The following is a 27,865-nucleotide window of genomic DNA, read 5'->3' on the forward strand; positions in this document are numbered from 1 at the left end:
CAATAGTGCAGATGCACCATGCTCTGAGCAGGGATCAGGGATGACTTCTTCCAGTTGATGAGCCACCTGTGGGCTTGCAGAAACTGGACCGTCACATCTAGATGACGCAGGAGAAGTTCTGGGGAATTTGCTAGGATTAACAAGTCATCCAAATACGGCAGTATCCTGACCCCTTGACGGAGGAGTACCACCGTCATCACCGCCATGACTTTTGTAAAGACTCGCAGAGCCGTTGTTAAACCAAAAGGTAACACCCGAAACTGGTAATGGCAGTTGCTAATCGCAAATCTCAGGTATTGCTGATGAGACACTGCTATAGGAATATGCAGGTAAGCATCCTGTATATCCAGGGAGACCATGAAGTCCCCAGGTTCCAAGGCCAGAACTATAGAGCAAAGGGTTTCCATCCAGAACTTGGAAACCTTCACAAACCTGTTCAATGCCTTGAGGTTGAGAATGGGCCAGGAGGACCCATTCGGTTTTGGGACTAGAAACAGCGGAGAATAGTACCCCCGGCCCCTCTGAGCAAGGGGCACCTGTACTACGACTCCTGTATCCAGGAGGGTCCGTACCACCAAATGTAGAGTGTTTGCCTTTGTCTTGTCCAATGGGACATCTGTCTGGCAAAATCGATGAGGGGTTCGGTTTTTGAAGGCTATGGCGAAACCTCGAGTGACGACTTCCCGTACCCAGGCATCTGAAGTCGTCTTCAACCATTCCTGGGTATACCCTAGAAGCCGGCCCCCCACCCTGGGATCCCCCAGAGGGAGGCCCGCCCCGTCATGCAGCCGGCTTATCTGTCTTGGAAGCTGGCTGATGGGCCGCCCAGGCTCTTTTGGGCTTAGGCTTACCAGGTTTGGAAGGTTTGTACGCCTGACCTTTTTCTTTACCTGAAGGATGAAAGGGGCGAAAGGAAGTACCTTTAGCCTTCGACACAGAAGGAGCAGTACTTGGCAGAAAGGCAGTTTTGGCAGTAGCCAAGTCAGCCACAATCTTATTTAAATCCTCCCCAAACAGAATATCTCCCTTAAAAGAGAGTACCTCCAGGGTTTTTCTAGAGTTCAGATCCACAGACCAGGATCTCAGCCACAATATCCGTCGAGCCAGGACTGACGTAGTAGAGGCCTTGGCTGCAGGATACCGGCATCGGAAGCCGCCTCTTTAATATAACGAGAAGATGTGACAATATAAGACAAGCATTGTCTAGCATGGTCAGAGGAGATTTCAGCATCTAACTCCAAGGCCCATGCTTTAATGGCCTCTGTAGCCCAAGTAGCTGCAATAGTGGGCCTTTGTACAGCACCCGTGAGGGTGTAAATCGCTTTAAGACAACCCACCACACGTTTATCCGTAGGCTCTTTTAGAGACGTGACGGTAGTGACCGGTAGAGCTGAGGAAACCACCATCCTAGCCACATGTGAGTCCACTGGAGGAGGGGTTTCCCAATTCTTAGACAGCTCCAGCGCGAGGGGATAGCGAGCCAGCATCTTCTTTTGAGGCACAAACTTCGTACCCGGGTTTTCCCAGGTTTCCTGACGTATATCAATTAGGTAGTCAGAGTGAGATAAAACTTGTTTAATCACCTTCTGACGCTTGAACCTATCTGGTTTCTTAGGAGGAACGGATGGCTCGGGATCATCCGTAATATGTAAAATTAACTTAATAGCCTCCAAAAGATCAGGAACATCCACACGTGAACCACCCTCCCCATCAGCCGTATCTGAGTCAGAACCTGTGGGGTCAGTGTAAGTGCCGTCTTCATCCGACGAGGTGTCAGTGACAGCAGTGGATTGTGAGGAGACAAGCGCTCGCTTAGAGGACCCCATGGACGTAGGCGAGCGACGGTCAGACTTTTTAGTAGTCAGGGACTGGTTCAACTTCTTTAATTGAGCAGATAAATCATCCGCCCATGGCGGGTTAGCTGCAGGGACCACAAATGGTTGTACCGGCATTTGGGGTCCCATAGGGGGTGTTAGTTTATGAACTAGCGTATGCAGAAGCGTGGAAAAAGCGGCCCACGGTGGGTCATTATTTGCCCCCGTTGCCACCGTCCCACTGGGGGGCAGGGAGCCCCCAGAACCAGAGCCCAAAGCTGCTATATTCTCCTCATAGGTATCTGCGGCTTCAGCAACACCAACAGTGTGTTCAGCCCCAGAACCGTTACCCTCAGAAGCAGACATGATATAACTTGCAGTATCAGGTAACACAGTACAATTTGTCAGCAGCACAATACCTCTAGCCCAAACCCCTGCGCAGTGTAGTCAGCACCAGCAGAGATAAAGGAGAGATATGGTGACTAAATCACAGAGAAAAATACGTAATACAGTATATCTTTGTGAAAATCCTATATCAGATAAAACCTGATGCACCAAGCCCCCTCAGGTTATAGAATATAGGGATAGCAGGTTGAGTGAAAGACACGAAATGGACACCACTTAGCTATCAAATGCACACACAAATAGTCACAGTTTGTACAATGCAGAGGTTATTACTAACAATAATACTGCACTGGACTAGTTTACACAGCTATATAACAATAGATATAACAGTACACAGTAAGAACTGGATGTATATCACAGGGTAATTGTACTAGGAAACCCTGACTAAATGCACTCTTTCTTAACTAACACTGACTAAAAAAAGGCAGGTAGAATACTTAAGTGTCTTGTAAAGTCACAGCACTGACAACCAGGCGGCTTTACATAGGAGGATTTGCCCAAGCATTCCCAGGAACAGTGAGCTGAGGGATAATGGCACCGCAGACACTGCCAGGGAGTGAGGGAGACACAGATATGCAGCTCCAGGGCGGGAACATTTGCAGAAAATAGCGCCCTGGGGCTGGGGGAGGGGCTTCAGGTCCAAGCTCTATCCCCCTGCTGGCAAAACCACTGGGTACTGCGGGCTCTAATAAAATGGTTTATAGAGAAAACCTGACCTGTCCCATGCCCTGGAGATCTAGTGGGATCGCCTGTACTGCCACAGTGTCCACCGCCAGCGCGAGCGGCCTGCCTCCCACTGACCGTGCCGGATCGCTATAAAGACCGGGCCCGCAAGCGGGACCCACTTACCATCTCCCGAAGCGCGGCCACGCGATCCCGGAGAGCCCCCGTCGTGTGTGCCTGACAGGAAGAAAACCGGAGCCTCCTGCTGTAGTTACCCGGCAACCAGGGCTCGGGAGTGTACAGCGCCGCTGGGGAGAGCCGGAGCTGCAGCCGTGAATGTCCACTGTCATGTAACACTGCTGCTGCCCTTGAAGTCTTCACTTTTTTCCACAGAAAAAAAGCTCTTCTTAGGGCTGCCTGGAGCAGCCCCTCTGTTAAGTGCCTGCTACTGCAGCACCAACTACAAAACTGAGATCCTGTGCAGGGAGGCGGGGTGATATACCCCAAGTCAAGCTCTCTCCTGCAGCATAAATATAAAATAATTTTTATTTTTTAATACTAATATTTGATCACCAGGACATGGTGATGATTTACTAGCGCCTGGTTATATTTCTTTTTACTGTTGCAATAAAGATATAAACTAAAATTCCTAAACTTAACCTATTTTCTTTAAAAAAAAAAAGTCTCAGCTACAACTTTTTGGTACATACCACCATCTTCTGGCTCTGGACTGGTGCATCCTCCTGGAATAACCCATCTGGCTTTTGTTTATTCAGTATCAACCACTTTACAGAATCACACAGAACATCTCTGCCAATGTAGATTACTTTTGAAGCCAAAGCAAATACTTTCACAACATAAGCAGTGAGCCTAGGGAGAACACGCAACAGTAAGTGAAGGAACCAGAGTTGGCCATCAACAATCAATGGTTTAGCAACTGATGGCAAAATATTTATGGCTGAGCCCAACAGTGCCAATTGTCCAAGCCATCAATGGATCTTCCATCAAGGGTTTCTTTCCAATGGTACAATACCACTAACCATGGATGGTAGAGCCATTTATGGTCAACCATAAAATTATGAAGTATAATGTTAGTGAGATGAAAGTACACAGAGAAAAGTGATAGAGTAAGGAGGAATAGGAAGAATTACAATGAGCAAAGGAGAAGACCCTTTGAGGAGAAATGGGAGTTAGGATAAACAGATGGTAAAACAAATAGGGAAACGCATGGGAAAACAGATTGCCACAATAAATCATACACGGCAAATATCATCATTTATTATCGCCAGAACGACATGCCATTTCTGTGGATAAATGCCCCTACAAGCCACAGAGAAGACTCAGCATGAGCAGGGTATGAGCTGAATATAAGAAAGTAGCAAATAAAGCAGACAGGTGTATGAAAGATGCTAGAATGATATACCTCCTGGGCACAATGATATACCTCCTGGGCACAATTCAGGTAAGTGCAGGCCTGACTGTATCAATAGGGTTATCCCATGAGTAGCTCAAAATATGTGTAGAAGTGTGATACATGAAGGCGCTAACCTGTTGCTATATCAGAGATATAGAAAAATGATATATGCCATATGAGGGTAAAAATATATATTTAATGAATATTAAATCAATAGCTTCCAGACAACGATTTCAGTAAGCTAATCATTTAATATTCATAAAATATATGTATTTACCCTCATATGGCATATATCAGTTTTCTACATCTCTGATATACAGATGGAGCCCTCCTCATCTTTGCCTTTTATAGGATTAATTGAGCCAATGCGATTGGACTTAATCCCCTGCTGTATTGTTCTCTCTGTATTGTATTGCATCTGAGAACAATAGATGAAAAGCTTATGCTAATAAACCTTGGTGCACCTTGGCACAGCAGAGAATCCTAGATGAGCCTGGCTCCATCTGTAGCAACAGGTTAGCGCCTTCATGTATCACATCTTTACTCAGAGTTGTATGAAAGAGCTGGGAATGGGTTCAACCAGGATTAAAGGGAATGAATGATACAGACTAATGCAAGCTGAGTTTAATGTTAAAGAAAGATATTACAGTAATGAACATTATACAGTGACGGTAGAGGTCTATATTACCATGTGCTGGATGGTGTGCCTATCCAAATACCATATGAAGAGTCTGGTTTACGATATGCCATTTGGCCATCTACACCTGTTTAAAAGTCAAAAGTTATTTAATTACAATGTAGAATAATTAGAAACTTTATACATTAAACAATTTCAAACTGAAAGTAAATGGAGGTGTGCAGCACATACTATTACACATGCAGTAGTTACAGATGTGTCCACTTACTGTACATCTAGCCTCCCCGGTTAAACAGTCCTTCTCGTCACGCCATGCCGTGCCGTGCCTGGGTAGCGCAGAGCATCTGTATGTGCAACTTTTTAACATTAAAGTGCATCTTATTCGCAAATGGTGAGAAAAGGATGCACAAGCAGACTCTGCTAAAAAAAATGATACGAGGCATGCCCATATTCTGTGTGCGTCAGCGGCTGTATATGCATATGAAATGGTACATTACAGTGTTTCCTAGAAAACACTGTAACATAGCATTTCGTATTTAGTTACAGCTGAATTTGCACAGAGAATATAGACATGCTGCATATCTTTTGATATGCAACTTTCAGATGTGATAGCCAATGAGCATTGCTGGGAGGTAATGAGGGGTTTGAGTCAAATGATAGGGTGTGTCGTGACTGCTGTGGGGGGCATGGCTTAGCCATTGACTGCTTAAATGTGTACTCAGTTAGAATTGCTCTAGCAGCTTACTTCCGACGGACAGTCACCTTTGTCTCAACCCAGTGTGAGATTGTCCTGAATTGCCCGTTGCAGTGCCCGGTCCTTTGAACACCAGTGCTGTGGGTTCTAAGTAATGTTCCTTCTTTGGTATAAGTGGCTGCCTTAGTAATTGGTTAGAAGCCCACTGTCGAGTGTAGCACAATTTTTGTTGAGAGGTTTTACAGAAGGGATTCATTGATGTGGTGGGTGCATCTGGATGTGACACGTATCTGGAGGGTTCTTGGTCAGCCACTGCCTGGCAAGAGGACTGGGTTACCAGAAACCTTCTTTTGTTGTACCTTTTTCTTATCATAGTCGCTTTGGGGCTGTTAAGTGAGCACTAGCGCAATTACAGTAACATTAAAGTATCATTTTGGTGCAATAATCTTGGTGTCTATACAAACCATTAACCATCAGCATTAACTTGGCTGCCGGTTTTTAATTTCCTAGAGCATTTGGCTCCTATTGCAAGGGAGAAAGGACAGACTTACTATAGAAGAGGAGGACCGGCCACCAGCAGTTTGGAAGCCAAAGGGGGGAAACTAAGTAGATATAGTACAACTTTTTATCAAACTAATTGATTTTGACATGTCAATCTGCCCCCTTTGATAACACTTTGATGTGGGCAGGGTGTCAGTTTCCTGGTTTAGGACCTGAGGCTATTTGAGCATTTTAAAATAGATGGACACCTAATTAGCAAAGTAATCTATCTGTCTTTGTGAGTGTAGTGGTCAATATATGAAATTTATACCATAAAGCTCTCATTGTGTGAAACCACATGTAGATTTTTTTTTTCTAGAAGTATGTAGTATATTGCCAGTTTTTTATAAAATGTGTAATTTGATTAAAACATGGGCCCTCATTCCGAGTTGTTCGCTCGTTCTTTTTCATCGCATCGCAGTGAAAATCCGCTTAGTACGCATGCGCAAAGTTCGCACTGCGACTGCGCCAAGTAACTTTACTATGAAGAAAGTATTTTTACTCACGGCTTTTTCTTCGCTCCGGCGATCGTAATGTGATTGACAGGAAATGGGTGTTACTGGGCGGAAACACGGCGTTTCAGGGGCGTGTGGCTGAAAACGCTACCGTTTCCGGAAAAAACGCAGGAGTGGCCGGAGAAACGGTGGGAGTGCCTGGGCGAACGCTGGGTGTGTTTGTGACGTCAACCAGGAACGACAAGCACTGAACTGATCGCACAGGCAGAGTAAGTCTGGAGCTACTCTGAAACTGCTAAGTAGTTAGTAATCGCAATATTGCGAATACATCGGTCGCAATTTTAAGAAGCTAAGATTCACTCCCAGTAGGCGGCGGCTTAGCGTGTGTAACTCTGCTAAATTCGCCTTGCGACCGATCAACTCGGAATGAGGGCCATGGTTCCTATATTTTTTTCTAGTTAATACAAATGCATGCGGTGCAAAACAAAAGTGTGTTTTTACATTTTCATGTCTAATATGTGTTTGTTTGAATGAAAAATATAATGTATTTATTATGAAAATGACAAAATTATTGTTCGACTTTTCTACCAAAGTTTACCCAACAAATAAAAATGATGGCTTCAAGAGCCATGAGCCACTACATACCTCTGTGGCATAACTAGTTAACAAATTGATGGGGTTAATATTAGTTACTGTTTATAACAAATTGATGGGGTGATTATTAGTTACTGTATATTACTAATAAAATATATTTAGAAGGTTGCTCTGTTGTAACCCTTTTGGTAAATTGGTTTGAACTGGGTTATCCCGGCACAGTGTTATCCCAGCTTACTGAACATACATCAAAATGCTTACAGCATCATGCAACCCTTTCAGGATTTCAGTAATTGTAGAAAAACCTTAAAAACATGCCAAATTTTAGAATAAAGCATTGTTTATCACATTGATTGTTATTTATTTTTTATTTTAATTTTTTTTCCCACTAAATAGAAACGTTGCCTTTTAGCTCCACTCTCAATCCATGTGGCTAGTGTTGCTGCGCTGCTTTGACAAATGTTTCTGTTAAATTGCATCTTCCCCCATGATTGGGGCCATTTTTTAATAAGGTTTAAAGACTGCAGTTCAGAGTCTTTTCAAGATATTTTCTTGCAAACTTATTGTTTTTCTAAAGCTTATTACATTTTCTTTATTATTAGTACCTTTTGGATGCTCGCTGTATCGGCCATTATCTCTGCTTTGCCAATATTGATAAGAATTCTGCCTTTCTGTTATCTAGGAACAAATGACCTCAATGAAACATGAGGCACTACATGCCTCTGTGGCATAACTGGTTAACAAAATGTTGGGCCAAATATTAGTTTCTGTTTATAACGATTAAAACATACCATTTAGAGGGTTTCTTACCTTTTGGTAAATTGGTGGAATATGGTTATCCCTGCTTAGTAAATATATATATTAAAATGCATACACCAACAATAAAGCAAAACTGTTGCAGGGCATGCTGGTATGTGTAGTTCAACAACAGCTGGAGGTCTGAAGGTTCCCCACCCCATGTTTTAAAGTTATTTCAATGTATATTGACAGACACGCTGTGTATACACATACATAATATCACTCTCAATATGACAGTTGCTCCGCCTACTTTATAAAAATGTTATATTAAGTTTATATAAAATTAATATAAAGTTTATATACACGTAACACATTTATTATATACTTTATATAAACTTATTATAAAGTTTAGATTTTTTATTTTTGCGTGTTTTTTAATTAGCCAATATAAATGTTATACATTTAATTTAAACTTTATATAAACAATCTAAAGTTTATATATATATATATTTTTTAATTAGCCATGTCTGATTTAACAAAAACTGCTTACAAGACATGTGTTGCTTCAGATAAGGACTTTCAGCATCAAGTTTGATATCAAAATTAATCCTTAGTCCAGGAGTCCTTGTGTATATTGTTTTCAAGTTTTTAAAAGTACATTGACTGCTGGCACAAAATAATCTTACAAGACAAAGATTGCATATTTTTTCCAGTTACTTCAGCAATTCTGATTAGCAACATTCTTTGAACTTGTAAATTGTCAGAAAAAAACATTCCCACTATATTAGGGATTGGAGTAGAGCTGATTTCAGCCACTAAGGGATTCTCAAGAATACTATGTACTGCAAAGTCCTTTGACAGCTTTCCCAGTTACTAAAACACATTTAGTTTAATTAGAAGAACTTGAATATAGAATGAAATGATCTCATTAGCTAAATTTTGTATTTAACATATGTTATCTGTAAGCAATAAACATACCTGTCAGCACTTGAAAATCAGATTGTCTTTTTTCCCCTTATATCAATCTTCTAAAATATTGTTTGTGTAAACCACAAGGGAATGTAATATTAACAATGAAACCATGTAAATAATAGTAGTACAAAAGTAGCCAGCTGCATGCAGAAACTTTTCTGTGTACTAGCAATTCATACTCGTTTTGAAATGTCCCAGTATGTTACAGAGCGCAGTATGAATGAGAGTGGTTTCACAGGGGATGGGGGTGGGGGAGCAATAAAAATATAAATAGGTATGATCAGTAGGGTACAGAGAAATATAACTCTTACACATTCCCAGTTGTTAAAGTACACGGTAGGCTATTAGAATGAATGGATGTCTTCACATGTGAGGCAATGCAAGTAATGCAATTGTGCAAATTTCACAATAGTCACGTTATTTGACTAAAAACAGATGTTAACTATTATCTTGCTAACATTCATAAGATTTTAAAGCCCATGCGGAATATTCAACAGCAATACTACATAGCCCTTTTCTTTTTTTAAAACAAATTAAACAGCATTTAGAAAATTCTAATTTATATTATACAACACTGCATAGTGAATATTTTTAGAAATGACCCTGGATTTTTTTATTGTCTTTGCATTGTCTTAATTTAAGCTTTGTAAATGTAAAAGCCAAAACAAATTACATATTTAAAATAAGGGCATGTTCTTGCTTTGTTGCTGTAAAAACAAATTGGGACATGTTCAGACATGATTCATATATGCATACATAAATATGTGCAAAACAAGCTGTACTTTTACATTCTCATGTTTTTTTTTTTTTATTGTTTTTTTTTGCAAACATATGTAGAAACAGCGTATTTGGTTTTAAATTTAAGTAAAATATTTGCGGTTGCTGACGGCAATAAAAATAATGATAAAAGAATATGCATCAGAAAATTATTCATAGTTTCAGAAATAAAGGAACATTCTTTTTACCTTACACATCCACAGTTGTTAAAACACACGTCAGTGCAACAGAAGAAAATTGCACTTTTTCTTGCAAACTTGGTGTTTTTTTAATGCTCACTACAGCAGCCATTTTATCTGCTCTGCCAATATTGATAAGAATTCAGCCTTTCCATTATCTAGGACCTAATAACCTCAATGAGCCATGAGGCACTACATGCATATGTAGTACAACTAGTTAACAAATTGATGGTCTGAATATTAGTTCAACAGACACTATAGCTACCCTACCACCACGGTGCAAGTGACAAGTGTACATAATGTTTGGTCTGATTATATTTAGAGTTTGTCTTGTATTTTTGGGAGACACCTAAAGGGCCATGTTATTAGTCCTTAAAAAATGAACAGAAGGACCAAATTATGGTAATTAAATAACTTGTTATGTGAATATTTAGACTTTGGCTTGGCCATACTGTACACTCAGTGGCATGTAAAAGTAGGAGTGATGGGGAACCTGTCAGTGTAATATCAACGGTTGTATTGTTTTGTGAAGCTGATCTCTCCCAGGATTTTTAAAGGATTAATAACTGAAGCTTTATGTGTATGTGCAGTATTTCACGTGTTATACTGTAATCTATATTGAGTATGTCTGAGGTTTACATTATGCCAATATGATATATTAATATCCAATTCCATTATTCCCCAGATTGCATTTATTATTGAATAGATGTTGCCATAATTACAGGCTTTCTGCTGTGTTTGTACATCTTCATTTTTGTTTCTCATAGCAATAGAACATGTGATGTTATGGGCAGGAGCCCATATTATTCCCGGGGGGTAGGGCAGGTTGGATAAGGACGGGTACTGTCTTTGGTCTGCATGCTGGTGCTAATAATAATAATATTCCATTCTATACAAGGGTAAACTGTTCCCTTACCCAGAGGGTTGGTGTCCCCGTCCTCCACTAGGCTGGAGAATAGGCTGCTGGTAGAACACACTTATTATTGAGTGTCTCAATGCAGAGGAATGGCGCAGTCTAGGTATTATTCAGGCATCTTAGCATTCCCCTATTTACTTTCAAAACACTTAACAAAAATAATAAACAATTAGGTGTAAATTGAAATAGTTGTTGTCTACACAGGGCCGTGGTATCTGCAACTCTTACACACCACTGTGGTTTAGCCTTCTGGGATCTTCCAAGTTAATAGAACCATTTGAATTTGCTACCAGTATTAGCATTGGAAGCCCGAAAAAAAATAACAGTTGTTGCAGTAACAGGCTTACATATATTAATCTGGCATTGGAAAGGTATAGCTGGTGACATGTAGTTTATAGTGGGCAGTACGGATGGTGTAATGGTTAGCCTTACTGCCTCACAGCACTGAGGTCATGGGTTTGATTCCTACCATGGCCCTAACTGTGTGGAGTTTGTATATTCTCCCCGTACTAGCGTGGGTTTCCTCAGGGTTCTCCGGTTTCCTCCCACAATCCAAAAATATACTGGTAGGTTAATTCGCTCCCAACAAAAATTAACCCTAGTGAATGTGTCTGTGTGTACATGTGATTGTAAGCTCCACTGGGGCAAGGACTGATGTGAATGGGCAAATATTCTCTTTAAAGCACTGCGGAATATGTGTGCACTACAGATGGGTCCACGGATATCTTGACTAGTTTTCTGCGCAAGGCACAACATGATTTATTAGCATAAACCTAAGACTCTCCTCTAGTCTCCAAACCTTCAAGCGTTCCCTCAAAACTCACCTCTTTAGGCAAGCGTATCAAATTCCTGAACCGCCCACATAACTTTCATAAACCTTGCTATCAAATTACATCCACTCTGTACAGTCCACACATGTCTTCTCATTCTATGCAATAGATAGCACCTTTCCTTATGTACATATGCCTATAGATTGTAAGCTTGCGAGCAGGGCCTTCCTACCTCTATGACTGTTATCACCCAGTTTGTAATTGTTATTTCAAATTGTAAAGCGCAACGGAATTTGCTGCGCTATATAAGAAACTGTTAATAAATAAATAAATAAATAAATAATAAACCTTACATCTATTATTCTCAGCTGCAATACAATACAGAGAACAATACATCAGAAGATTAAGTCATTACAGCAGGGGATTAAGTCAAGATTGGCCAGTCTCAGTTAATCCTATTAAAGGTCAAGATAAACATGGACCCATCTGTATATAAATAACTGGTAATAGATAATAAATGAATAATCCTACCTTATCAGATTTCATACGGCATTAGTGGTTTTTCTGGTTTTGCTGAGGAATTTTTTCTTTTTTAATTTTTATTATTACCAAATGCTTTTTATGAAATAGTGTAATCTGTTGGCCTTGTCAGCATGTCATTAAATTATTCTACAATGGTCCTTTCTGGGAATATAGATAAACCTATTAAGACAAATAGATCACTTTTACCACTATTATAATACACAAGTCAAGTTAACCTATAAACTCTTGTGAATTATATCTGCATGTTATCCATTGTAATTGTTGATGTCTGGTCGATATAACGGCCACCATCATACATAGTTATGGATGTTAGAAGTCACTTTGGCCATCATACATAGTTATGGATGTTAGAAGTCACTTTGGATCTCCATCCTGCCATCTCATTGACTTTTATTCAGCAACAATTGTAAAAAAAGTTTACTATTTCCAGGCGGAGAACATGGATTTATCATCTATAAATGACAGTAGATGTACATATACAAATAATCATAAATTAATAACTGTCAATTAATGTACTATAAATAATATTAACCCTACATACAGCATGTTGATATCCATGGGGAAACACAGATTCAAATCTATTTAACCACTATTGGAAATGACAGGAATAGTTACAGCAATGCTGTTTCTGATGGCACTCAGTGGGACACAGTATGAGCAGTGGCGCCAACAGGAGGGGAATTGGGAGGGTAATAATTACTAAGGCCCAGATCTGCTGGTACTCAGTAGGACGCTTAGGAGTACCTTTTTTCTTGTAGTATTTTTTAATTCTTTTAACTAGTTCTGGATACAGGACAAAATCAGTGAAATAATTTCAAACATTTAGAAAATAAGAATTTTAAGCCTTGTCCAGAGTGGAAACAACTGTAAATCTTGCACCAACTTTTACAGATGTTAAATCCATGTTCTCCGCCTGGAAATAGTAAACTTTTCTTACAATTGTTATCAAAGGATATATATTGTAGAGGGCCTATCAAATCTCTTAATTTTTGCATTTAGTAATAATACTGGGCTTTGCTGCGGCAGTATGATAATATATCACCTGTAGACTGTGAAAGCAAAGTTAAAACATTTTATAAAATTAGATTGCATACATGCAAGATGTCCAATACGTGTCTAGTGACTGACCCCGACAAGCTACCTCCTAATTTACAAAAACTCCAAAAGTGGTGTTGCAGTAGAAGAAAAAGCTTAAATGAAGCATTACACATGTATGTTTACTGTTGCATGTCTTATATGTGTATGAATCTATCAATGTGCAGCCTGTACAAAGCATTTTTTTTGTTACCTAGGAAACAGCACGCCAATTAAAGATGCTCTAGCATTCGATCTGCCCGATACCATGCAATGCATAGATAGAGCACTTTGACAAGCAATGTCTGGTTTCTCTACAGCATAGGACTCGGTCAATGTCGGGCTGTATGTTGCATCACGCCGTTTGTACACAGCCTTAAGTTATCAGAGTGCTGATACCTTTTCTCTTAGCGCTGAATAATAGTCAATAAGAGGGCAGGATGGAGATCCAAAGTGACTTATAATAGGATTTTTGTTACCTACCGGTAAATCCTTTTCTCGTAGTCTGTAGAGGATGCTGGGGTCCACATTAGTACCATGGGGTATCGACGGGTCTACCAGGAGCCATTGGCACTTTAAGAATTTGAGAGTGTGGGCTGGCTCCTCCCTCTATGCCCTTCCTTCCAGACTCAGTCTAGAAACTCTGCCCGAGGAGACGGACATCTTTGAGAGAAGGATTTAACACAGATAGTGGCGAGATTCATACCAGCTCACACATACAAGGCACATCAAGCTAACTTAGCTTGAAAACTCAGCAACCGCTGAAACATTACTTACCAAGTAACAATGCAGTACTCAACTAAAACGAAGTTGTACTGAACCAATAATGATAGCAGGAAAACGAAGCGCTGGGTGGGCGCCCAGCATCCTCTACAGACTACGGTAGGAAACCAAAATCCTATTTTCTCTTACGTCCTAGAGGATGCTGGGGTCCACATTAGTACCATGTACTAAAGCTCCTAGAATTGGAGGGAGAGCGCGGAGGCTCCTGCAGAACTGATTTACTGAACTTCAGATCATCAGAGGCCAAAGTATCAAACTTGTTGAACTTTGCAAACGTGTATGACCCAGACCAAGTTGCAGCTCGGCAAAGTTGTAATGCCAAGACACCCCGGGCAGCCGCCCAGGAATACACCACCTTACGAGTAGAGTGGGTTTTGACAGTGGTAGGACACGGCAATCCTGCCATAGAATACGCATGCTGGATAGAGAACCTGATCCAGTGAGAGATCATCTACTTAGAAGCAGGACACCCAGTTTTCTTGGGATCATACAGGACAAACAGAGAGTCAGATTTTCTGTGATGAGCAGTCCTCTTCACATACAGATGGGTCCACCGTTATCTTGACTAGTTTTCTGTGCCTAGTCACAACATGACTTATTATCATTATTAGCCTTCATCTATTGTTCTTAGCTGCAATACAAAACAGAATACAATACAGCAGGGGATTAAGTCATTAAAGGAGGGGATTAAGTCCGACTGGCCAGTCTCAGTTAATCCGATGAACTGTCAAGATACATGTGGACCCATCTGTAGATTTTCAGAGCCCTTACAACATCCAAGGACTGAAATTGAGGAGTCAGTAGCCACTGGCACCAAAATAGGTTGGTTGATATGAAATGCCGACACCACCTTCGGAAGCGAACCAGTCCGACTGGAGGAACTGCAACACCTCGTTAAGGTTCAAAGGCGCTGTAGGTGATACAAAGGGAGGTTGGATGTGCAGAACTCCCTTCAAAAACGTCTGAACCTCAGGGAGGGCAGCCAATGGTTACTGGAAGAAAATGGATAGGGCAGAAATCTGGACCATCACAGATCCCAACCACAGGACCATATCCACACTGGCTTGGAGGTAGAGGAGAAACCATCCCAGTTGAAACTCCACCGCAGGAAATTTCTTGGACTCACACCAAGATACATATTTTTTCCAAATTCGATGGTAATGTTTAGACGTTACTCCTTTCCTAGCCTGTATCAGGGTAGGAATAACCTTGTTTGGAATGCCCTTTCAAGCTAGTATCAGGCATTCAACCTCCATACCATCAAACGTAGCCACAGTAAGTCTTGATAGGCGAACGGCCCCTGCTGCAGTAGATCCAGAAGATCCATGTACCATGCCCTTCCTGGCCAGTCTGGAGCAATGAGGATCGCTTGAACCCTTGTTCTCCTTATGAGCTTTAGATCTCTTGGGATAAGTGGAAGTGGAGGAAACACGTACACTGACTGGAACACCAACGGAGTCCCTAGGGCGTCCACCGCCACTGCTTGTGGGTCCCTCAACCTGGAACAATACCGCCGAAGCTTCTTGTTGAGACGAGAGGCTATCATGTTGGTCTGGGGTATGCCCCAAAGATCTGTTACCTCCTTGAACACCTCCGGATGGAGACCCCACTCATCTGGATGGAGATTGTGTCTGCTGAGGAAGTCCGCTTCCAAGTTGTGTACTCCCGGAATGGAGATTGCGGACAGCGCCAACGTGAGCTTTTCTGCCCAGAAAAGGATTCTTGTTACCTCTGATATTGCAGCTCTGCTCTTCGTACCGCCCTGTCGGTTTATGTAAGCCACTGTTGTCACATTGTCTGACTGTACTTCATCGGCCTGATTTCTCAGAAGATGGGCCACTTGGAGAACACAGTTGTAGACGGCTCTTAGTTCCAGAATGTTTATCGGCAGGCTGACTTCCAGACTTGACTGCCTTCCTTGGAAGGTTTCCCCTTGAGTGACTGTGCACCAGCCCAGGAGACTTGCATCCGTGGTTAGAAGGATCCTGTCCTGAATCCCGAACCTGCGGCACTCCAGTAGGTGAGGTAATTGCAGCCACCAAAGGAGTGAAATCCTGGCCTTTGGCAACAGACGTATTCTCTGGTGCATGTGTAGATGGGATCCCATCCACTTGTCCAGGAGATCCAGTTGGAAGCACCGAGCTTGAAACCTACCGTACTGCAAAGCCTCGTAAGAGGCCACCATTTTCACCAGAAGGCGAATGCACTGATGAACCGACACCCGAGTTTGCTTCAGGACATCCCGGACCATTGTTTGTATCACCAACGCTTTTTCCTCTGGAAGAAACACCCTCTGCACTTCCGTGTTGAGGATCATTCCCAGAAAAGATAACCTCCTGGTTAGTTCCAAATGTGATTTTGGAAGATTCAGGATCCAACCAGGTTCACTGAGAAGCTGTGTCATGAGAGATATGGACCGTAACAGCTTCTCCTTGGACAATGCCTTTATCAGCAGATCATACAGATATGGAATTATGTTCACCCCCTGTCTGCGGGGGAGAAACATAATTTCTGCCAATACCTTGGTGAATACCCTCGGTGCTGTGGAGAGGCCGAATGGTAGGCCTGGAACTGAAATGACAGTCCAAGAGTGCGAATCAAAGATAAGCTTGATGCGGCAGCCAAATCGGAATGTGGAGGTACGCATCCTTCATATCCAGGGATACCAGGAATTCCCCCTCCTCCAGACCTGATATCACTGCCCTTAGAGACTCAATTTGAACTTAAAATCACTAAACCCCTTTCTGAAGGAGTTCAATTTGAGAATGGGCCTCACTGAACCATCCGCTTTTGGTACCACGAAAAGGTTCAAATAGTAACCTATGTTTTGCATATGAGGTGGTACTGGCACAATGACCTGTGCATCCACTAACTTCTGGACGGCTTCTTGCAGGACAGTCCTGTCTGCCAGCAGAGCTGGCAAGCCTTATTTGAAAAATCGGTGAGGGAGATTTTGAAATTCCAGCCTGTACCCCTGAGACACAATATCTTGCACCCAGGGGTCCGGGCCGCATGATACCCAAACGTGACTGAAATGCCTGAGTCTCGCTCCCACCGGCCCCACCTCTGGGGTATGCAGTCCACCATCATGTGGAGGACTTTGGTGTACCTGAAGCAGGATTCTGCTCCTGGGAACCTGCAGCCGCAGGTTTCTTGGACTTGGGCCGACCTCCCCAAAAGAAGGTGTTGGACGGCTTAGCCTTTCTAGGCTTAGTAGGCAGAAAGGGCTGTGACGTAGCTGAAGAAAAGGGTTTCTTTGGAGCAGGTGTAGCTGAGGGAAGAAAAGGAGACTTACCAGCCGTAGCCATGGAGATCCACGCATCTAATGCTTCCCCAAAGAGAGCCTGACCTGTGTAGGGTAAGGTCTCCACACTTCTCCTGGATTCCACATCGGCAGACCACTGGCGCAACCACAGTCCTCAACGAGCTGATATAGACATGGAAGAAATTCCCACAGCCATGGAACACAGGTCTTTCATGGATTCTAACAGAAATGCTGCAGAATCCTGAATGTTACATAAAAACAATTCAACATCACATTTCTCCATAGTTTCCAAGTCTTCAAGTAACGTGCCTGACCACTTTACTATAGCTTTGGCAATCCAAGCACTGGCAATAGTGGGACGTAGTATTGCCCCAGAAGCGTATTATCAATTTTACGATCAGCCGGCTCTTTCAAGGTGGTAGATCCTGGAACAGGTAAAACCACCTTTTTTGAGAGTGTGGATAAAGACGCGTCAACAATAGGCGGGTTTTCCCATTTTTTCCTATCCTCTACCTGGAAAGGAAATTCCACCAGAACCCTTTTAGGAATCTTTCATTTTTTATCCGGGTTTTCACAAGCCTTTTCAAAAAATAGCATTTAATTCCTTTGACACAGGGAAGGTTAGCGAGGCTTTCTTGTTTTCGGGGAAGTAAGCCTCCTCAACCTGCTCGGGTGTTGTATCAGCAATATTCAACACATCTCTAATAGCCTCAATCATCAACTGCACCCATTTAGCAATAGATACTGCCCCCCCGCAATACATCCCCGTCAACGTCTGCAGTGTCAGAATTGGTATCTATATCATCCTGCATGATCTGCGCAAGAGCACGTTTATGAGAATAATCAGCGGGGGGTACCAGAACTGGGCCAGACTGCCATAGAGTTCTGTAAAGCCTGAGTTGCAGACTCATTTTGTGCAACCCTATTTGAAATCTGAGAAATCATAGATTTGATAGAGGATAACCACTCAGGCTCCCTTGTTGGTATCTGTGCTAAACCAGTGCAATCCTGATTACAAGGAATGGGATCATCATGAGAGGACATATGCTCTGCAGCATATGACACAGAGTCCCTAGACATTGCTTAATGGAGACCACAGACACTCCACACACACACACACACACACACACACACACACACACACACACACGGGAGGACAGAGTTTCATCCCCAAGAATGGCAAGAGAGACACATAGATTGGAGCCAACCCACACACAGCACTTTTAATGTAAAGGGTTGGTGACTCACTCGCCACTGATCTTCAGCTCTGTAAGGGGGTGGCGGCATGCTGCTGGGGTGAGCTATCCCCTGTGGCGGGGATCAATCTATCCCCTCAGGAGCTCAGTGTCTTGTCTGCGGAGAGTGGCTCAGATCCCGCAGGGTGGAACCTACTCCCCCCTTAGTCCCACAAAGCAGGGAGGCTGTTGCCAGCAGCCTCCCTGTAAAATAATAAACTCTAAAAATAAAACTTTACTAAAGAAGCTTTGTATAGCTCCCCTAGCTGTGACCGGCTCCTCTGGGCACATTTTCTAAACTGAGTCTGGTAGGAGGGGCATAGAGGGAGGAGCCAGCCCACACTCTCAAACTCTTAAAGTGCCAATGGCTCCTGGTGGACCCGCCTATGCCCCATGGTACAAATGTGGACCCCAGCATCCTCTGGGACGTAAGAGAAAACATCCATAACTATATATGATGGTGGCCGTTATATCAACCAGACATCAACAATTACAATGGACAACATGCAGATGTAATTCACAGGTGTTTATAGGTTAACTTGACTTGTGTTTTATAATAATGGAAAAAAGTGATCTATTTGTCTTTATAGGTTCACCTATATTCCCAGAAAGGACCGTTGTAGAATAATTTAATGACATGCTGACAAGGCCGACAGATTACACTATTTCATTAAAAGCATTTGGTAATAATAAAAATTAAGAAAAGAAAAAATTCCTCAGCAAAGCTCTCCATAACTGAATGCCTGAAATAAAAAAGGAAAAAACATTTGCACTCCTTAGAAAGTAAAAACTGAACTTTCAGCATCCACTGTAACATTTTCATGAGGCATTGTGTATTCAGGAGGCACGTGATGTCAATTGCAAAGCATATCCTTGTTAAACTCTACCCCTTTCCCAGCAACCTCACCAGGGAGGGATTATATCATTAAACAGACCCACTGCCTTGTATAACAAGAAATAATATTCTGCCCATTCAGATAAACAACTAATGCCGTATGAAATCTGAAAGGGTAGGATTAGAAAACAACCCCTATAAACTACATTTCACCAGCTATACCTTTCCAATGCCAGATTTATAGGTAAGCCCGTTACTGCGACAACTGTTATTTTTTTCAGAGCTTCCAATGCTAATACTGGTAGCAAATTCAAATGGTTCTATTTACATGGAAGATCCCAGAAGGCTAAACCACAGAGGTGTGTGGAAGCTGCAGATACCACGGCCCTGTGTAGACAACAACTATTTAATTTTACACTTAATTGTTTATTATTTTTATAAAAATTTTTGAAAGTAAATAGGGGAATGCTAAGATGCCTGAATAATACCTAGACTGCGCCATTCCTCTGCATTGAGACACTAAATAATAAGTGTGTTCTACCAGCAGCCTATTCTCCAGCCTAGTGGAGGACGGGGACACCAACCCTCTGGGTAAGGGAACAGTTTACCCTTGTATAAAATGGAATATTATTATTATTAGCACCAGCATGCAGACCAAAGACAGTACCCATCCTTATCCAACCTGCCCTACCCCCCGGGAATAATATGGGCTCCTGCCCATAACATCACATGTTCTATTGCTATGGGAAACAAAAATGAAGATGTACAAACACAGCAGAAAGCCTGTAATTATGGCAACATCTATTCAATAATAAATGCAATCTGGGGAATAATGGAAATTGGATATTAATATATCATATTTGCATAATGTAAACCTCAGACATACTTAATATAGATGTACAGTATAACACGTGAAATACTGCACATACACATAAAGCTTCAGTTATTAATCCTTTAAAAATTCTGGGAGAGATCAGCTTCACAAAACAATACAACCGTTGATATTACACTGACAGGTTCCCCGTCACTCCCACTTTTACATGCCACTGAATGTACAGTATGGCCAAGCCAAAGTCTAAATATTCACATAACAAGTTATTTAATTACCATAATTTGGTCCTTCTGTTCATTTTTTAAGGACTAATAACATGGCCCTTTAGGTGTCTCCCAAAAATACAAGACAAACTCTAAATATAATCAGACCAAACATTATGTACACTTGTCACTTGCACCGTGGTGGTAGCTATAGTGTGTGTGGAACTAATATTCGGTCCATCAATTTGTTAACTAGTTATACCACATATGCATGTAGTGCCTCATGGCTCATTGAGGTCATTAGTTCCTAGATAATGGAAAGGCTGAATTCTAATCAATATTGGCAGAGCAGATAAAATGGCTGCTGTAGTGAGCATTACAAAAACCCACTAAGTTTGCAAGAAAAAGTGCAATTTTCTTCTGTTGCACTGACGTGTGTTTTAACAACTGTGGATGTGTAAGGTAAAAAAAATTTTTTTTTTCTCTGCGCCAAATGTTGCTTTATTTCTGAAACTATGAATAAATTTCTGATGCATGTTCTTTTATTATTATTATTTTTATTGCCATCAGCAACCGCAATTATTTTACTTAAATTTAAAACCAAATACGCTATGTTTCTACATATGTTTGAAAAAAAATTATAATAATAAAAAAAAACATGAGAATGTAAAAGTACAGCTTGTTTTGCACATATATATGTATGCATATATGAATCATGTCTGAACATGTCCCAATTTGTATTTACAGCAATAAAGCAAGAACATGCCCTTATTTTAAATATGTAATTTGTTTTGGCCTTTACAGTTACAAAGCTTAAATTAAGACAATGCAAAGACAATAAAAAATCCAGGGTCATTTCTAAAACTATTCACTATGCAGTGTTGTATAATATAAATTAGAATTTTCTAAATGCTGTTTAATTTGTTTCAAAAAAAGTAAAAGGCTATGTAGTATTGCTGTTGAATATTCTGCATGTACTTTAAAAACTCATGAATGTTTGCAAGATAATAGTTAACATCTGTTTTTAGTCAAATAACATGTGACTATTGTGAAATTTGCACCATTGCACTACTTGTGTTGCCTCACATGTGAAGACATCCATTCATTCTAATAGTCTGCCATGTACTTTAACAACTGGGAATGTGTAAGAGTCATATTTCTGTGTACCCTACTGATCATACCTATTTACATTTTTATTACTCCCCCACCCCCATCCCCTGTGAAACCACTCTCATTCATACTGCGCTCTGTAACATACTGGGACATTTCACACTGAGGGGTATATTTACTAACATTCGTAATTCTCCCGATTTGGTGGGAGAATAATCACGAATGACATCGAAAGTGTAAAACTGCAACTTTTTGAATTTGTTACGACTAATTTACTAAGCTGCCGTATTTTGCATTTTCGGGTTTTCCGATGTCGATGTCATTCGTTTTTTTAGGCAGTGTTTTACGTGAGTGACTTGTAAAACACTGCTGACTTTAATACAATGAATCTCGGCCGGATCTGAGAGATCCGTGCTGGGCTTCATTGTGCACTTTGTAAAAAAAAAAAAAAAAAAGTTTAAATGTAAAAAAAAAATTGCGTGGGGTCCCCCCTCCTAAGGCAAACCAGCCTCGGGCTCTTTGAGCCGATCCTGGTTGCAGAAATATGGGAAAAAAATGGACAGGGGTTCCCCCATATTTAAGCAACCAGCATCGGGCTCTGCGCCTGGTCCTGGTTCCAAAAATACGGGGGACAAAAAGCGTAGGGGTCCCCCATATTTTTAAAACCAGCACCGGGCTCCACTAGCTGGACAGATAATGCCACAGCCGGGGGTCACTTTTATACCGTGCCCTGCGGCCGTGGCATCAAATATCCAACTAGTCACCCCTGGCCGGGGTACCCTGGGGGAGTGGGGACCCCTTCAATCAAGGGGTGTCCCCCCCAGCCACCCAAGGGCCAGGGGTGAAGCCCGAGGCTGTCCCCCCCATCCAATGGGCTGCGGATGGGGGGCTGATAGCCTTTTTGTAAAAGTGTCAGATATTGTTTTTAGTAGCAGTACTACAAGGCCCAGCAAGCCTCCCCCACATGCTGGTACTTGGAGAACCACAAGTACCAGCATGCGGCGGAAAAACGGGCCCGCTGGTACCTGTAGTACTACTACTAAAAAAATACCCAAAAAAAGACAATACACACACACCTTGAAAGTAAAGTTTTATTACATCCATCCACACAAACATACATACATACTTACCTTATGTTCACACGAGGGTCGGTCCTCTTCTCCAGTAGAATCCATGGGGTACCTGTTGAATAAATTATACTCACCAGATCCAGGGTACCAGGCTCCTCGGATAATCCTTTTTTAATCCACGTACTTGATTAAAAAAATAAAACGGATACCCGAGCCACGCACTGAAAGGGGACCCATGTTTTCACATGGGTCCCCTTTCCCCGAATGCCAGAAACCCACTCTGACTGATGTCTAAGTGGGTTTCTTCAGCCAATCAGGGAGCGCCACGTTGTAGCACCCTCCTGATCGGCTGTGTGCTCCTGTACTGTCTGACAGGCGGCACACGGCAGTGTTACAATGTAGCGCCTATGCGCTCCATTGTAACCAATGGTGGGAACTTTCTGCTCAGCGGTTGACCGAAAGTGACCTCACCGCTGACCACAATGAAGATTGCTCATACTCTTGTTTTTCTGATGATCTTGAGAACCTTTGGAATAAGTGGAAGTGGAGGGAACAGATACACCGACTGAAACACCCTCTGGGTCACCAGTGCATCCACTGCTATTGCTTGTGGGTCTCTCGACCTGGAACAATATTTCTGAAGCTTCTTGTTGAGGCATGATGCCATCATATCCACTTGAGGAACGCCCCAATGACTTGTCACCTCCACAAAGACTTCTGGGTGGAGGCCCCATTCTCCTGGATTGAGATCGTGTCTGCTGAGGAAGTCTGCTTCCCAGTTGTCCACTCCCGGAATGAAAATTGCCGACAGAGCTCTGGCATGTCTTTCTGCCCAGAGGAGTATCTTTGTCACCTCTGCCATTGCTGCTCTGCTTTTTGTTCCACCTTGACGGTTTATGTAAGCTACTGCCGTTACATTGTCTGACTGGATCTGTATGGGACGACCTTGAAGAAGGTGTGCCGCTTGATGAAAACTGTTGTACACAGCTCTCAACTCCAGAATGTTTATGTGAAGGTGAGTTTCTTAACTTGACCATCTTCCTTGGTAGCTTTCGCCTTGCGTGACTGCTCCCCATCCTCGGAGACTTGCATCCGTGGTCACCAGGATCCAGGCCTGAATCCTGAACCTGCGTCCCTCCAGGAGGTGAGAAATTTGTAGCCACCACAGGAGCGATATTCTGGCTTTCGCTGACAAGATTATCCTTTGATGCATATGGAGATGCGACCCTGACCACTTGTCCAGTAGGTCCCACTGGAAGACCCTGGCATGGAATCGGACATATTATAGCACCTTGTAAGCCGCTACCATTTTCCCCAACAGGCAAATGCACTGATGAATTGATACTGTTCTTGGTCTCAAAAGTTGTTTGACCATGCTCTGGATCTCCTGAGCCTTTTCCACCGGTAGAAATACTCTTTGTACCTCGGTGTCCAATATCATTCCCAAAAATGATAATCTCATTGTCGGATCCAACTGGGATTTTGGAAAGTTGATGATCCAACCGTGCTGTTGAAGCACCTTCAGGGATAATGCTATGTTCTGGAGTAGCTTGTCCCTGGATCTCGCTTTTATGAGGAGATCGTCCAAGTATGGAATTATGTTGACTCCTTGTTTGCGAAGGAGAACCATCCTCTCCGTCATCACCTTGGTGAATATTCTCGGAGCCGTGGAGAGCCCGAACGGTAATGTATGGAATTGGTAGTGGCAATCATGAACCACAAACCTCAGGTATGCTTGATGTGGCGGGTAAATGGGGACATGCAAGTAAGCATCCTTGATGTCCACTGACACCAGAAATTCCTTTTCTTCCAAGCTGGAAATCACCGCTCTCAAGGATTCCATCTTGAATTTGAATCTTTTCAAATAAAGATTCAGAGATTTTAGGTTTAAAAATCGGTCTGACCGAGCCATCCGGCTTCGGTACCACAAACAGACTTGAATAAAAGCCTTGGTTCCTTTGTTTGGCAGGAACCAAGGCAATTACTTTGTCTTGACACAGTTTGTGTATTGCGTTCAGGACATTTGTGCTGTCTTGAGCAGAAATTGGCAAGGCCGATTTGAAAAATCGGCTTGGGGGAAGGTCTTGAAATTCCAACCTGTAACCTTGGGATATTATCTGTAATACCCAAGGATCCAGGTCTGAGTGAAGCCAGACCTGGCTGAAAAATAATAGACATGCCCCCACCCGATCGCACTCTCGCAGAGGAGCCCCAGTGTCATGCTGTGGCTTTTGCAGAAGTAGTTGCTGACTACTGCTCCTGGGAGCCTGAGGGTGTTGTAGGTTTTCTACCTTTCCCTCTCCCTTTTCCTGTGAAAAAAGGGGTAGTTTTAGCATTTTTGTACTTGTTGGGACGAAAGGACTGCATGGTATGAGAATGATATACTTTTTTAGCCGGTGCAGCTGCCGACGGCAGAAATGCTGACTTGCCAGATGTAGTAGTTGATATCATGGCATCAAGTTTCTCTCCAAAGAGGGCCTCACCATTGTAAGGGAGCGCCTCAATATTTCTTTTTGATTCTGCGTCAGCATTTCATTGACGGATCCAGAGTGCTCTGCGGGATGAAATCGTCATAGCAGAGGTCCGTGAGCCCAGTAAGCCTACGTCCTTCATAGCCTCAACCAAGTAACCTGCAGAGTCTTTGATATGACCTAGAATTTGCAGCATGTCATCTTTATCGACCGTGTCAATATTAACAATCAAGTTATCTGCCCACTTTTCGACTGCGTTACCTACCCACGCAGAAGCAATTGTGGGCCTGAGTAATGTACCCGTAGCAACATAGATGGACTTTAAAGTTGTCTCTAATTTGCGGTCAGCAGGTTCTTTTAATGAAGATGACCCTGGGGCAGGTAAAATGATTTTCTTTGACAACTTAGAGACTGAGGTGTCTATCATTGGGGGTGACTTCCACTTACGCCTATCCTCCTGAGGGAAAGGGTACGCTACCCGCAACCTTTTAGGGATAGAAAATGTATTTTCCGGGTTAGCCCAGGATTCCTCAAAAAATGTATTTAAGTCCTTAGATGGAGGAAAAGTCACCAACTGCTTATTATTTAATTTAAAATAATCTTTTTCCTCAGGTGGAGGTGTTGTGTCAGGAAATTCCAACACCTGTTTTATAGCGACTATCATACATTGAATGCTCCTAGCCAGTTTGGGATCTACCCCCCTCAAATCCCCAGTGTCGACGTCAGTGTCGGAATCTGTGTCAGTGACCCATTGCATAATTTGGGCCAGGGACCTTTTCTGGGAACATGAGGGGTCCTGAGTGGATGATGCTGAGGAATCAGCAAATAAAGTTTCTTCCACAGACTGTCTCCAATGATTGGTCTGTTCTTCAGACTCAGAGAATTTCTTTGCTAGTTTAGCCATATTACTCTGCAGCTTTCTCACCCACACAGGCTCAGAACACTCTTGTGCCTCCAAAATGGGTTCCTATGGGGAACTACTTTCTGTAGACATGGTACACATGTGTACAGTCACACCACTCACACACACGGGAGCTAATGGGGACAGACCTACACTAATGTCTGTCAGAGGGACCCAGAGGGAATTGCCAGTCCACACCACGTGCCCTATATGTATTACATACAATGAATATACATATATACCAAAACAGCGCTTTATATCCAATGTGAAGCCCACGGACTTCAATAAATTATGTGGTCCCCTCCCCTTCTATAACACCCTGGTACTTGTATCAGCGATGTTTGAGAAGAAGCAGCATGTAGGATCAGCACTCCGGCGTCTCTGTGAGGAGAAAATGGCGCCAAATGAGTGTTACAAGCAATTCTGAGGTGAAGCCCTGCCCCCTGCAATGGTGCGGTTCAGCCACAGTAATATTTATACTGGCGGGGGTAGTGTACATCAGCGGCTCACATGTATGTACATTTTTCCAGTGAGAGTAAGGATTTATCATGCCCCTCAGAGCATGCCCCCCCCCGCACGCCTTGCACCCTCTGTTGAGAAACATGTTGCTGGGCAGCATCCCACGCTGCACTGGTACCTTTATGCTGCCATGATGACCGGAGGGCCCCTCTCTGCAGGTCTCCGGTTTATACTCACCAGCCTTCTGACTTCTGGCTCTGTTAGGGGGTGGCGGCAGTGCTATGGGAGTGAGCAGAAGCCAGGCAAGGGCTGTGTTCAGTACCCTCCAGGAGCTAATGGTGTCTTGTCAGCGGAAGCAGAGCCATTAAACTAACTGAGAAGTTGGTTCCTACTTCCCCCCCTAAGTCCCACGAAGCAGGGAAGCTGTTGCCAGCAGCTTCCCTGTAAAACAAAAAACCTAACAAAGTCTTTTCCAGCAGAACTCTGTAGAGCTCCACTGGTGTGCATCCAGTCTCCTGGGCACATTTTCTAAACAGAGGTCTGGAGGGGCATAGAGGGAGGAGCCAGTTCACACTGTTGAAAAGTCTTAAAGTGCCGAAGGCTCCTACGGAACCGTCTATACCCCATGGTACTAAAATGGCCCCAGCATCCTCTAGGATGTAAGAGAAATTAACTTTATATAAACTTAATATAAAGTTTATATAAAGTGGGTGGAGCAACTGTCATATTGAGAGTGATATTATGTATGTGTACACACAGCATGTCTGTCAATATTCATTGGAATAACTTTAAATCATGGGGTGGGGAACCTTTAGACCTCAAGCTGTTGTTGAAGTACACATACCAGCATGCCCTGCAACAGTTTTGCTTTATTGTTGGTTTATGCTTTTTGGTATATATTCACTAAGCAGGGATAACCCTATTCAACCAATTAACCAAAAAGGTAAGAAACCCTCTAAATGATGTTTTAATCGTTATAAACAGAAACTAATATTCGGCCCATCAATTTGTTAACCAGTAATGCCACAGAGGCATGAAGTGCCTCATGGCTCATTGAGGTCATCAGTTCCTAGATAGTAGAAAGGCAGAATTCTTATCAATATTGGCAAAGCAGAGATAATGGCTGATACAGCGAGCAACCAAAAGGTACAATCTAATAATAAAGAAAATGTAATAAGCTTTTTAAAAACACTAAGTTTGCAAGAAAATATCTGGACAAGACTCTGAACTGCGGTCTTTAAAACTTATTAAAAAATGTCCCCAATCATGGGGGGAAGATGCAATTTAATGAAAACATTTTGCCAAAGCAGCGCAGCGACACTAGCCACATGCATTGAGAGGGGAGCTAAAAGGCAACGTTTCTATTTAGTGGGAACTAAATGTAAAATAAAATAAAAAATAACATTTAATTGAAACAATGTGTTAAACAATGCTTTATTCTAAAATGTGGCATGTTTTTAAGGTTTTTCTACAATTACTGAAATCCTGAGAGGGTTGCATGGGGCTGTAAGCATTT

At 42.4% G+C, this 27,865-nt stretch overlaps 1 protein-coding gene across 1 annotated transcript in view; it reads right to left on the bottom strand.

The window, feature by feature from the left end:
* The window catches only part of LOC134936128 (complement C3-like), a 613,812-nt gene that overhangs the window by 129,190 nt on the left and 456,757 nt on the right, over positions 1–27,865 (bottom strand). Inside the window, exons 25-26 of the mRNA XM_063931045.1 lie at positions 4,985–5,060; positions 3,593–3,752 (exon numbers count right to left, since the gene is read on the bottom strand). Of these exons, the coding sequence (XP_063787115.1) occupies positions 3,593–3,752; positions 4,985–5,060 (236 nt within the window). The remainder of the gene's footprint in view (positions 1–3,592; positions 3,753–4,984; positions 5,061–27,865) is intronic.

This window comes from Pseudophryne corroboree, chromosome 6 (genome assembly GCF_028390025.1).
Source record: "Pseudophryne corroboree isolate aPseCor3 chromosome 6, aPseCor3.hap2, whole genome shotgun sequence".
NCBI classification, from domain to species: Eukaryota; Metazoa; Chordata; class Amphibia; order Anura; family Myobatrachidae; genus Pseudophryne; species Pseudophryne corroboree.